The 13,852-nt window shown below is 44.9% G+C and overlaps 1 protein-coding gene across 4 annotated transcripts in view; it reads left to right on the top strand.

The window, feature by feature from the left end:
- Positions 1-1,072: 1,072 nt before the first annotated feature.
- Positions 1,073-13,852, top strand: part of RNGTT (RNA guanylyltransferase and 5'-phosphatase) — a 443,949-nt gene continuing 431,169 nt past the window's right edge. For 2 of the 4 annotated variants that reach the window (XM_038396508.2, XM_043510640.1), the window contains exons 1-2: positions 1,164-1,389; positions 13,665-13,774. In XM_038396508.2, coding sequence (XP_038252436.1) covers positions 1,326-1,389; positions 13,665-13,774 — 174 coding nt within the window. In that variant the 5' untranslated portion in view covers positions 1,164-1,325. Of the gene's footprint in view, positions 1,390-13,664; positions 13,775-13,852 lie in introns of all 4 variants that reach the window. The other 2 variants (XM_038396507.2, XM_043510641.1) reach the window with 2 other exon arrangements.

Genomic DNA, 13,852 nt, shown 5'->3' with positions numbered 1-13,852 from the left:
GAGTGCGCCGGGCCGGGCAGGATTTTTAATTGCACGTTGCTGTCCCCGGCAGACAACAGCGTGCCATTAAAAATTGTCTCGCGTGCCGTGTTTGGCACGCGTGCCATAGGTTGCCGACCCGTGCTACATGCTTGGCTCCAACTGATCAATGATGCCGGCCTCCACTGCCCGCTTGTTAAATTTTCAACCATCTTTGTGCTTTCTCCCATGCTGCCCCCACATGGGGAAACACTCCCCATAACTATCTGCAAAGCTATGTCATTATCCATCTTCAAATCCCTCCTCAAAACTCTCCTTTGCCGTGATTCTTAAAAACAAAACAAACAAACAAACAACTTGACAATGATTAGGCTGTTGCTGTGTAAAGACTATTGCCTGTCATGCTCACTGTTCACTTATACTCCCACTGTTGGTCGGTCTGTAGCCCTCTGTTGTCTCTTGTCTCATACTTAGGTTCTAAACTCTTTGGGACAGAGACTGTATTTTTGTTTTGTGTTTGTTCAGCATCTAGCACAACAGGGTTCAGGTCCACGATGAGGCTCCTAAGCACTATGGTAATACAAATAATAAATAATGATAATTTAGACTCCAATCTTGCATTTACTCATGCGGAGCCCCACTTACTTCAATAGGATTCTGTGTGGACCCCAGGCTCCGCACACGTGAATCGGATGGAAGGACAAAGGTCACCAATTATGAGAGCAAGTGTGTATGTGTGTGTGTGTTTTCTAGGGTGACCAGATGTTCTGATGAGGGGCTTTGTCTGAGACAGGAAAGTATGGCCCCTCCCCACAAATAAAAGTGTCCCAATTTTTCACACTTGCTAGCTGGTCACCCTAGTTTTTTCCCCTCCAGGCTACCAGGGTTGTTCTATTATTTCCCAGTAGCACCTAGGCACAGCCCAGGCTGGCTTGTGGTAGGTGCTGTACAAACACACACCAGCAAGGCAGTCTCTGCCCTGAAGAAGTTACAAGCTAAGCGTGGGCAGGAGGCGGGCGCGGCTCCATCCTCCCGTCGCTGGCAGGGCTGTACGGAGGCGGGTTTCCCTGCCAGACCCGGGCCCCCGTGGCGCAGCCGGGCGGCGCTGACGCTAAACGCCGTCGCCCAAGCAACGCCCCGCCGCGGCTCGGCCCTGGCCGAGCAGCTCCGGAAGCGGAAGTGGCGTATGTGCCGCGGTGCATTGTGGGGAGCGGCGGTTGCTGTGGAGGTGGATCTGAATGAAGCTGCCGCGGGGAAGGGGCTGCTGGAGCCGCTGAGTGGGGAGGAGCCGCGTCCGCAGCCCCCCGGCCCGGGTGTCAGCGCGAGCTCCGTCGGGCAGCGCCGCCATGTCCTACAACAAGATCCCGCCGCGCTGGCTGCGCTGCCCCAGGAGGGGGCAGCCGGTGGCAGGTGAGCGGCGCCGGGGTGCTCGGCGCGGGGCGGCCACAGCTTCCCCCGCTCCGCTTCGAGCCCCCGAGAGGGGTAACGCGTCTTTGGCCCCGGTGGTGGTGTCAGGAGTCGTAGCCCCGACCCTATGCGCGAGCCGGGCCGGGCCGGTTGAGTGCGGCGGGGACACAGAGCCGGCTCCCCGGGGCTGGGTGTGCGGCGTCGCAGGCACCATCGCTTTCCAGGGGAGCCCTTGGGACCCGGCGCCTCTCGGCCCCCTCGCTCCTTTCTAAGTGGCGTCTCGCTACGTTTTCACTTTTCGGTCCCGTTTTATGCCCCAACTCTCTCATCCTACCCCAGAACTGCGCCCTGGCCCCCAGCACAGCAGACCTCCTTCCCACAAAGGACTGGGGGCGGGGGGAAGAACTGGCAACCTTCAGTCCCGCTTCTCTCAGAAATCCTTCTACCTGTAAAACAGCTGTCGCTTTTTGCTCCTGTATCCACCAATAAAAATTGTCGTCCTGGATTAGATGGAGCTGCTGTAAAGGGAAAACGGGCTAACTACCTGAGATCTCTGTCAGTTTCTGTTTCCATCATCAAAGAGCTAAACGGAAACTGACCTCACCAATCCCCCTTTCCGTTCTTTGAAAAGTAGTTCAGAAACTTTTCACAGGGCGCTGAGTGGTGAAACTGACTGGGATCGGTTTCTCTTTGCTGCTAACTGTATGTACAGATCCCTGAAGCAGTTTCCACTATGATAGGCTGAATTGCAGTTGGCTGCATCCAGCCCTGGAGCAAAGAGTTTACTCAGCTGATCCTCACACCTTCTTGTCAACTGTCTAAATGGGCCATCTTGATTATCACTACAAAAGTTTTTTTTTTCTCCTGCTGATAATAGCTCATCTTAACTAATTAGCCTCTCACAGTTTGTACAGTAACTTCCAACTTATTTGTGTGTGTGTGTGTATGTGTGTGTGTGTGTGTGTGTGTGTGTATATATATATATATATATATAAATAACTTTGTTCCATTCTATGCATCTGATGAAGTGGGCTGTAGCCCACGAAAGCTTATGCTCTAATAAATTTGTTAATCTCTAAGGTGCCACAAGTACTCCTGTTCTTTTTGCGGATACAGACTAACACGGCTGCTACTCTGAAACTTGTTCTATCCTAAAAAGAAAAGGAGTACTTGTGGCACCTTAGAGACTAACAAATTTAATAGAGCATAAGCTTTCGTGAGCTACAGCTCGCTTCATCGGATGCATTTGGTGGAAAATACAGTGGGAAGACTTATATACGCACAGAGAGAACATGAAACAATGGGTTTTATCATACACACTGTAAGGAGAGTGATCACCCAAAATGAGCCACCACCAGCAGCGGGGGTGGGGGGGAGGAGGAGGAAAACCCCCCACGGCGACAAGCAAGGCGGGCCACCCCCAGCAGTCAACAAGAACGTCTGAGGAACAGTGGGAACAATATTGTCAATCCATCCAACTACACTCCCAACCCAGCAGAAGAATCCGTCCCCACCCCGGGGCTGCTCATGTGATTAAAATTAACCTCATACATAACTTTGCTGAGTTGGGGTGATGTTTATTTCCTTCTGTCCCTCCATCATGTTTACTTTTGCAAGTCTCAGCCCCTCTGTTTGTTTTAGTCAGTTGCCTTTTTTGAAGGTCTTTTGTAGGATTCTTTCTTTACTTATCAGTTTTATGTTCAGCATGGGATTAAAAAAATGGATTGTCTGTCTGCATTTCTTCACATTGCTAAATTAACAGAGAAGTACAAAGAGGTGGGCGAACTACGGCCCGCGGGCCACATCCGGCCCACGGGACTGTCCTCCCGGCCCCTGAGCTCCCAGCTGGGGAAGCTGGAGCCTGTCCCTTCTCCCGCTGTCTCCCTTCCCTCACAGCCATGCGGGCAGCGCGGCTTGCACCTGCTCACCTCCCAGGCTTTCAAATAAGCCTGTCCTGTCGCTCTGAGCGCCATGGTAAGAGTAAGAGGGTGAGGGGGTTGGATAAGGGGCAGGAGGTCCCGGGGGGCAGTCGGGGTGTTGGTTCGGGGGGGGGAGCGGTGGGGACAGGGAGCAGTGGGGGCTGGATGGGGGTGGGGTCCCGGGGGCAGTCAGAGAGTAGTGGGTTTTGGATAGGTGTGGGAGTTCCAGGGGGCCTGTCAGGGGATTTGGATAGGGGACAGGGAGCAGGGTGGGTTGGATAGGGTGCGGGGTCCTGGAGGGGTGGTCAGGGGACAAGAAGTATGTGTGTGTGGGGGAGTTGGATGGGTCAGGGGGCGGGAAGTGGGAGGGGGTGGATAGGGAGCGGGGGTCAGGCTGTTTGGAGAGGCACAGCCTTCCCTACCCGGCCCTCCATACTGTTTTGCAACCCGCATGTGGCCGTTGGCCCAAAAAGTTTGACCACTCCTGATTTAGCAGACACAGTGAGTGAAATCTTTGAATCAAATCAGATCTGGTTCTCTTACTGGGGATGTGCTATAAGAGCAGTGGTTCTCAACCTATTTACCTTTGTAGGCCACTATACAGCTCTTCATGTATAACGTAGGCTGCATATGTACAATACATATAATGCCGGTATGTCATTAAGGATGTGTCACAAAGGCCACAGCTATGTGCTGATTGGGTTGCAGGTTGAGAACCGCCGATGTACAGGAACATCGAGATCTCTACAAGGTAGGGGATTTAAAAAAAAAGTGCATGATAGACACTGCAGTGGATTAGTACCAGTTAATTTGAGTTCAGGACTAAAGCCTTTCCTTTTTGGGAGGTCTCTGGAGGTAGAACAGCTAGTTAGAAATATAGAAATCACCATATAGGATCAGACCTATAGTTATCTATTTCAGTAGCCTGTCTCTGACAGTGGCCATCACAGATGCTTCAGAAACCTCATGTTAGCAGATGTAAAATAATATCCCCTCCAATTTAGGTTTTCTCATAACCCTAATCTCTTCATATGAAAGTTTCACCATGCCCCTAATTGCTTTTGTCATGCTTTTCTGAATGCTTTCTCATTCTGCAATATCCTTTTTGAGATATTTTGAGTGACCAGTACTGCAAATCAAATTTTTGATAAGGCTGTACCATTGATTTTATATAATGGCATAATATATAATTCTGCATTATTCTCTGTCTTGTTCCTAATGCATCTTAACTTCTTGGTGGTTTTTTTTTTAAATGCAGCTACACATTGAGTTGAGATCTTAATTAAACTGTCCACAGTAGCACCCAATTTGCTTTCCTGACTAAATACAGCTTTAGAACGTTTTGTGGTATCTGAGTAAGCCTTTTCCCTTGAGGGTGTTTTACTTTGCTTTTTTATAAACATTGAACTTAATTTTTCTGTGCCTGCTTATTCCCTTAGCTTTGTTAGGTTCCTCTTATATTTCTTGCAGTCTTCCCTGCACTTGACAAATCTAAATAACCGTGTTATCTGCAAATCTTGAAACCTCACTGCTCGCATCCCTAGGTCATTAATAAATATAATAAACACAGGACCTAATACGTAACCTGGAGGCATCCTGGTATTAACCTTTTATTTTTACTCTGTTTTGTTTCTTTGCCTGTTTTTGATCCATGCCAATACTTTACCTCTTGCCCCATGACTGCTTAGTTTCTTTAGTAGCCTCCTGTGAGGGAGCTTGTCAAAAGCTTTTTGAGAGCCTAAATGAATTAGGTGAACCTGTTCTCTTCTATCTGTGACTTCACCGAAATGTTTAAAGAACTCTAATAGTTATTATGGCATGATTTTCCTTTGCATAATCCATGCTGGTTGGGGTGCAGGAGGCAGGTTTGGGGTGCTGGCTCTGGGAGGGGGCTCAGGGCTGGGACTTGAGGTGCAGGAGGGAGTAAGGGGTGCTGGGTTGGGGTGCAGCTTCCTGCGTGTGGCTCCCAGTCCGTCGCGCAGGATCACTGCTTGCCCCGGCCCCACGCTTCTCCTGGAAGTGGCCAATGCTCCTCTGCGGCCCCTGGGAGGGAGGGCAGGCAGGGGGCATGTGGCTCTGCGCGCTGACCCTCTCTGCAGGCACTGCCCCCAACCCCCCCTTGGCCCACAGTTCACCGTTCCTGGCCAACAGCAACTGCCAGGGTAGTGCTTGCAGGCATGAGCAGCGCGTGGAGACCCATGCACCCCCCCGTCAGAGTTGCGGGGGTGTGCTGGTCGCTTCTGGGAGCAGCGTGGGGCCATGGCAGACGGACCCTGCCTTAGTGGCAGCCCTGGTACACCACCAGAGATCGCGATCTTTGGAACTCTACCAGTCGATCCTTCAGTTGATCACGATCGACGGGTTAGTGGCCACTGCTCTAATCGTCTCTGTGCCCTTTCTGGGAAACCCTCACTTCTTATTTTAGATCTTAAAATCATAGAACTGTAGGACTGGAAGGGATCTCGAGAAGTTATCTAGTCCAGTCCCTTGAACTCAAGGCAGGACTATGTGATAACTAGACCTTTCCTGACAAGTATTTATCTAACCTGTTCTTAAAAATCTCAATGACGGAGATTCCAAAACCTCCCTAGGTACTTTTTTCCAGTGCTTAACCACCCTAACAGTAAGGAAGTTTTTCCTAAACCACCCTTGCTGCAATTTAAGCCCATTGCTTTTTGTCCTATCCTCAGAGGTTAAGGAGAAAGAGTACTTGTGGCACCTTAGAGACTAGCAAATTTATTAGAGCATAAGCTTTCGTGAGCTACAGCTCACTTCATCGGATGCATTTGGTGGAAAAAACAGAGGAGAGATTTATATACACACAGAGAGAACATGAAACATTTATCATACAATGGGTTTATCTCTCGTTGGAGTCTGTTTTTGAAGCTTTTTTGTTAAAGGATAGCCACTCTTAGGTCTGTAATCGAGTGACCAGAGAGATTGAAGTGTTCTCCAACTGGTTTTTGAATGTTATAATTCTTGACGTCTGATTTGTGTCCACTCATTCTTTTACGTAGAGACTGTCCAGTTTGGCCAATGTACATGGCAGAGGGGCATTGCTGGCACATGATGGCATATATCACATTGGTAGATGCGCAGGTGAACGAGCCTCTGATAGTGTGGCTGATGCAATTAGGCCCTATGATGGTATCCCCTGAATAGATATGTGGACAGAGTTGGCAACGGGCTTTGTTGCAAGGATAGGTTCCTGGGTTATTGGTTCTGTTGTGTGGTGTGTGGTTGCTGGTGAGTATTTGCTTCACATTGGGGGGCTGTCTGTAAGCAAGGACTGGCCTGTCTCCCAAGATCTGTGAGACTGCTGAATTGGAATTAATTTGCAAACTGGATACAATTAACTTAGGCTTGAATAGAGACTGGGAATGGATGAGTCATTACACAAAGTAAAACTATTTCCCCATGGTATTTCTCCCCCCCACCCCACCCCCCACTGTTCCTCTGATATTCTTGTTAACTGCTGGAATTAGCCTACCTTGCTTGTCACCATGAAAGGTTTTCCTCCCCCCCCCCCCCCCCCCGCTGCTGGTGATGGCTTATTTTAAATGATCACTCTCCTTACAGTGTGTATGATAAACCCATTGTTTCATGTTCTCTGTGTGTGTGTATATAAATCTCTCCTCTGTTTTTTCCACCAAATGCATCCGATGAAGTGAGCTGTAGCTCACGAAAGCTTATGCTCTAATAAATTTGTTAGTCTCTAAGGTGCCACAAGTACTCCTTTTCTTTTTGCGAATACAGACTAACACGGCTACTACTCTGAAATTTTTCTCTAGTCTCCTTTTAACAACCCTTTATACTTGAAAACTGTTATCATGTCCCCAACTCAGTCTTTTCGTCTCCAGACTAAACAATCTTTCATCATAGGTCATGTTTTCTAGACCTTTAACATTTTTTGTTACTCTCCTGTGAATCCTTTCCAGTCTGTCCCTATCTTTGCTGAAATATGGCGCCCAGAACTGCACACAATACTCCAATTGAGGCCTGATCAGCATGGAGTAGAGTGGAAGAAATACTACTTCTGTTTTGCTTAGAACATTCCTGCTAATACATCCTAGAATTATGTTTGTGCTTTTTTTGCAACAGTATTACACTGTTGACTCATATTTAGCTTGTGGTCCCCTATGACCCCCAGATTCCTTTCCGCAGTTCTCCTTTCTAGGCAGACATTTCTCATTTTGTATATATGCAACTGATTGTTCCATCCTAAGCTGAGTACTTTGCATTGGTCCTTATTGAATTTCATCTTCTTTACTTTACATCCATTGCTTTTTGTCCTATCCTCAGAGGTTAAGGAGAACAATTTCAGACCATTTCTCCAGTTTCTCCGGATCATTTTCAATTTTAATCCTATCTTCGAAAGCACTTTGCAACCCCTCCCAGCTTGGTTTTGTTTGTAAACTTTATACGTGTACTCTCTATGCCATTATCTTAAATAATTGATGACGATATTGAACAGACCCAGGACTGATCCCTGCAGGATCTCTCTCAATATGCTATTCCAGCTTGATTGTGGACCACTGATAACTTCTCTTTGGAACGATTTTCCAACCAGTTATGCACCCACCTTATAGTAGCTCCATCTAGGTTGTATTTCCCTAGTTGGTTTATGAGAAGGTCATGTGAGACAGTATGACCATACTAAAGTCAAGATATATCACTTCCCCCCTGTCCCCAAGGCATGTTACCCTCTCAAAGAAAACTGGTTGGTTTATTGGTTTGTCTTAATTCTTTTTGTGAAATGTTCAGCTCCCATTTTAGGTCTTTTAATTCCTGCTAGTTATTTCTGAATTTTGCAAGTACTTCCATTGTTTGTTACATCTTGGTTCGAGAGGTATACCAGCTCACAATCTCTGTTTGCGAACTCGATCCAGCTTCTTAAACCAGTGTTGCCCCTTTTCGACCCAAGCGGCAAGTCAGAGTTTGGCGATGTTTCATTTGATAAGTATTTCTTGAGTGCAGTTTTGTTTATTTAGAAAGAATGTACAAAGTCCAGTGTCTCTGAATACAGAACGAATCAAACAGCAGGAAACAACTTCTTTGCTTACACCACCAGGAACACTCTCTTTTTTTAGGCTTCACTCTGACCTAAAAACCTCTCCACAGCTTTCTTCCACAGTCAGACGCGGTGCTTGCAGTTGCTCCTTTTACCTGTTTGTGTCTCTGTTTCTGAGTGTCCTGCCTAAACCTGTGCACACACCACACAATCTATATGTTTCAAAACCCTTCCCCCACTCAGTTCAAACTTCAGGAAGGTTCACAACTCCTTTTTGTTTTGGGGTGGGGGCTTCTGATGAACTCATCCTCACGGTTATGTTAATTGAAGGGTGTACTCACACCCAGTCCCAAAGAAGTTTGTGATCCAAGCAGTCACCAGTACATCTCACCATAACACTATCATGAACTTACAGGTGTATTTTTTAATTCTAATTTTAATGATTACTTCAACCAATATACTAGGTGTCTATATAAGGTTGACTGGGCTGTAATTCCTTGAATCACCCCACAAGCCTTTTTAAATGTAGGCACAACATTTTCCACCCTTGGTCCTCTGATACAGTAGCTGTTTCAAATGAAAGATGGCATATTTTTGCTGGCGGTACAGCCACTTCATACTTGAGCTCCCTCAGAACACTTGGAATGCTTTTTAAATTATCATCTTGCTCCAGTATGTCATCTTTTGACACTTCAGTCTTTTCTGGTACCTAATCTTTATTGCCAGAAAAGAACAGCTGAATCTAATAATGCAAAACCTTCCATTTTAGCAATGTCTTGCTACCATCACATGAATGACACTCTCAGTACTAGCATCCGAACATACTATGAGAACTTACAGAATTCTGTGATAATTAATGTTCCTTGAGACCATATTCTTTCAAAATCTTGAATATACATTTAATAAAATCACGGTATACATCCAATAATATATTAACATATAAAAGGCAAGGAGAAAAATGTCAAGTTAGGTGGAAGTTATTATTGAAGTGGGGTGATGGTGAATAATGAAGAATTATATAGCAAGAGTATCAGTGATTTCTGCAGAACCTGATTTTTCATTTAATCCCCCCTCCCATCCCCAACCACCACCATTATTTTAGGAACCCTAGAATTAGAAAACTTTTCTGGACTGGAACTAAACATATACCAATGCAATCTGTCTTCTGAAATCTGCAGACAGCCCTGGTGCTTATGCTGCTGCTTAGAGCTTTGCCAAGGGATCGCAGAGGGGAACAGACTAGAATATTTGCAGTTTTTATTGGTCTTGGGCATTGGGGGAAGTGCGGAGGTCACAGGACAGCTCAGGGGAAGATGAAGGAGCCCTGGCTGAGCTGGAGAGTGGAGCACAGAGGGAAGACGGGAGGACCTGTGATGCTGGGGGGAAGATGGGAAAGCAAGAGAACCCTTGTGCTGCTGTGGGCAGGGCTGATTTGGGGAGTGGAGCGCTGATTTGGGGAGTGGAGCACTGGTTGGAGCGGGGGAGACCTTACAAGCTGCTTCCACATTGTCCATGCCCCCCTGGCTGACCGCCAGACCAAGAGGAGTTCTTGATCCACTTTGGCAGCACTGCACCACTGTCCAAAAGATGGGCAACTGGTGCCTTCCCTGGCACTGGGGAGGTGGTCTTCATAGTTTGAGAACCTCTATGCTAGACTAATTAATCATGTATAACCTCTGATTCTGTCCTAACAAAGTTTTTTGTTCTGGTAGTTTTATGATTGCAGGATATTCACAACCAAAGCGTTTTGGTGCATGAGAGTGGACAAAATCAAAAAGGCTGTTTTAACCCAGTGAACTTTTACATGCTTTTCAGTATCTAAAAATGTAGACAATAAGAATATGTATTTTTATATTTTAATGTATATAATGTATTGGTACTTTTCAAAATGCTTTTTTTGAATACAATAATTAGTTAAATAGGAATAGAAATTCTTTAGTGCCACTTGAGACCCGTATTTTTGATTTTTTTTTTCTATTTGCAAATTGAAATGTATACACGGCTATTCATGGTTACTCATAATTCAGTAACTACTACAGGTACAGAATCTTATATGAAATGCCTAAAATTTATTGCAATTTGATGATAGAGATGATAAAAGAGATGATAGAGAAAAGAGATGATAGAGAACTCTTATGAAGGCTGTTACAAAGCCACTCAGAATGTGTTGTGCGAACAATAAAAGCTCATAAATTAAAAACCTGAGCCTCCAGGCAATAATAGCTGAGAACAGACCTTTCATTAATAAGGTCAAGACTTGACAGTTCTTCTAAAATAAACTCTCAAAGTCCCAGAGCCACAGGTAAGCACTGTATTTTATATAGAACGTTGCTGTTCCATGCTGATTGGGAGATCTCTGTTACTGTGGAACAGCTATAATGAAAAGGGCTGACAGTAAATGGATGTTTCTGACACTATCTGGTTCTCTTAATGACAGGTTTCAGAGTAGCAGCCGTGTTAGTCTGTATTCGCAAAAAGAAAAGGAGTACTTGTGGCACCTTAGAGACTAACAAATTTATTAGAGCATAAGCTTTCGTGAGCTACAGCTCACTTCATGCATCCGATGAAGTGAGCTGTAGCTCACGAAAGCTTATGCTCTAATAAATTTGTTAGTCTCTAAGGTGCCACAAGTACTCCTTTTCTTTTTGGTTCTCTTAAGGCTGTCTTTGGAATACTTCACACTTAGAAACCATCAGAACTGGTGTTTACATCATCAGGCTTACAAACTGACATTTTAAATTCCCATTTTCTTGTTCTGGCCATGCTGAATTTAAATGTTACTTTTAGGGCTGTTGATTAATTGCAGTTAATTTATGCGATTAACTAGAAAAAGTAATCGTGATTAAAAAAATTAATTGCGAGTAATCACAGTTTTAATCGCCATGTTAAACAACAGAATTCCAATTGAAATTTATTATATATTTTTGGATGTTTTTCTACATTTTCAAATATATTGATTTCAGTTACAACACAGAATAAAAAGTGTACTGTGCTCACTTTATATTATTTTTGCTTTCAAATATTTGCACTGTAAAAATGATAAACAAAAGAAATAGTATTTTTCAGTTCACCTCAAACGAGTACTGTAGTGCAATCTCTTTATCGTGAAAGTGCAATTTACAAATGCAGTTTTTTTTGGCTACATAACTGCTCTAAAAAAAACAGTGTAAAACTTCAGAGCCTACAAGTCTACTCAGTCCTACTTCTTGTTCAGCCAATCACTAAGCCAAACAAGTTACACTTACGGGAGATAATGCTGCCTGCTTCTTATTTACAATGTCACCTGAAAGTGAGAACAAGTGTTCGCATGGCAGTTTTGTAGCTGGCATTGCAAGATATTTATGTGCCAGATATGCTAAACATTCATATGCCCCTTATGCTTCAGCTACCGTTCCAGAGGACATGCTTCCATGCTGATGAGTGTCATAAAAAAAAAAAAGTGCATTAACTAAATTTGTGTCTAAACTCCTTGGGGGAAAATTTTATGTCCCCTGCTCTATTTTACCTGCATTGTGCTATCTATTTCACATTGTAGCAGTCTCGGATGATGACCCAGCACATGTTCGTTTTAAGAACACTTGCACTGCAGATTTGACAAAACGCAAAGAAGGTACCAGTGTGAAATTTCTAAAAATGGCTACAGCACTCGACCCAAGGTTTAAGAATCTGAAGTGCCTTCCAAAATCTGAGAGGGCTGAGGTGTGGAGCATGCTCTCAGAAATCTTAAAAGAGCAACACTCTGATGTGGAAACTACAGAACCCGAACCACCAAAAAGAAAATCAACCTTCTGCTGGTGGCATCTGACTCAGATAATGAAAATGAACATGCATCGGTCCACACTACTTTGGATTGTTATCGAGCAGAATCTGTCATCAGCATGGAATCATGTCCTCTGGCATGGAGGTTGAAGCATCAAGGGACATATGAATATTTAGTGAATCTGGCACGTGAATATCTTACAACGCCGGCTACAATAGTGCCATGAGAATGTCATTTCTCACTTTCAGGTGACATTGTAGACAAGAAGCAGGCTTCCATGCTGATGACGCTTGTTAAAAAAAAATAATGCGGTACAGGTGAGTCGCATCACACGTGTATTTAACTTACGCAAATTCAACTATACACACTCGGCAAAGAAAAAGAACAGGATACTTGATAATAGTGCTGGCGAATCTGCCCACCATTCCACTCAATGAACCTATGCCTCGGAGTGAGCATGAGATGGGAGATGTGAATCTGCTGTTCCCTCAGTCAGTTTCAGTTCCTGCGTGCCTCTCATAGTGTGAGCATCTCGCCGCTCTGAGTGTGATTCTAGTGTTTAAAGATACTGTACGTATTTTTTGTATAACATGGCCCCCAAACGCAAGCCAACTACTTCATCTGGTGCTCAACTGAAGAAACAGGAATCTGTTCCAACGCTGGTGGAAAAACTGGCTGTGTTGGACTTATTGAGAGATGGTATGTCTGTCTCCAATGCATAAATATGGCTGCAACGAATCTAGCATCTGTGCCATCAAGATTTGAGAGAGAGAAATTCGTCAAGCCGTGGCATCAAGTGCTCCAATAATTGCTAAGGTGATGAGCCAGGTGCATGATAAGACTTTAGTGAAGATTGAAAAGGCCTTAAACTTATGGCTGGAAGTCATGAACCGTAAACGTGTGCCTATTGATGGCAGTACATTGCAAGAAAAGGCTCTTAGCCTCTATGCGCTGTTCAAACCTCCCGCTGAAGAGAGACAGCCTTCTGATGAGATGGAATTCAAAGCCAGCCAAGGTTGGCTTAACAGTTTTAGGAACTGCTTCAGACCGTGTGACAGTGTTGTTTTGTGGCAATGCAGCTGGGCATTTAATAAAGCTGGGCTTGCTCTACAGGGCTGCAAATCCCCGTGCCCTTTTTTTTTCTTTTTTAGTTCCTCTAATCCAGTGTTTCCCAAACAGTGGGTCCCAACCGACCAGTTGATCCCAGGATGGTCCTAGATGGGATGCCAGATTCAGGTTCTCCTGGCCCCATGCAGAATAGAGACCCCAGTGGGGAAAGGGAGGTAGAGAGTGAGCCATCTCTGCAGTTTCCCCAGACTGGTGGCTCCTGTCCTGTGGGACTGAGCCCGTCTTTTCACTCCAGGTATTGTGACCTAATGCACTGTGTTGTTGTGTCACTCAGATTAGGCCAGGACATCCTTCCATCATGACATAGGGGCAGACGGGCCAAATTTTCCATAGCTTGGTTTTAATTAAATCCTCTAGGTTATTGCTGAGTCTCTGTGAAGCTGTTCTGCATATAGCTTTAAAATCACGTGTGTGTATATGTGTATATATACATGCTGTAAAATTTTATTTTGTTCTATAGGGAAGTTTTTGCCTTTGAAGACAATGTTAGGACCAAGATACGATGAACAGGTTGCTGAAGAGAATCGCTTCCATCCCAGTATGCTGTCCAACTATTTAAAGAGTCTGAAGGTAAGTTAACATTTTATAAAAAATACATATGCATACTGAAGAAAATGTAATAGATGGCTTCTGTTGGACCATTGGTAG

Source organism: Dermochelys coriacea, chromosome 3, assembly GCF_009764565.3.
Source record: "Dermochelys coriacea isolate rDerCor1 chromosome 3, rDerCor1.pri.v4, whole genome shotgun sequence".
NCBI lineage: Eukaryota > Metazoa > Chordata > Testudines > Dermochelyidae > Dermochelys > Dermochelys coriacea.
Note: the sequence above shows the minus strand (reverse complement) of the source record. Positions and strands in the feature narration are given on the sequence as shown.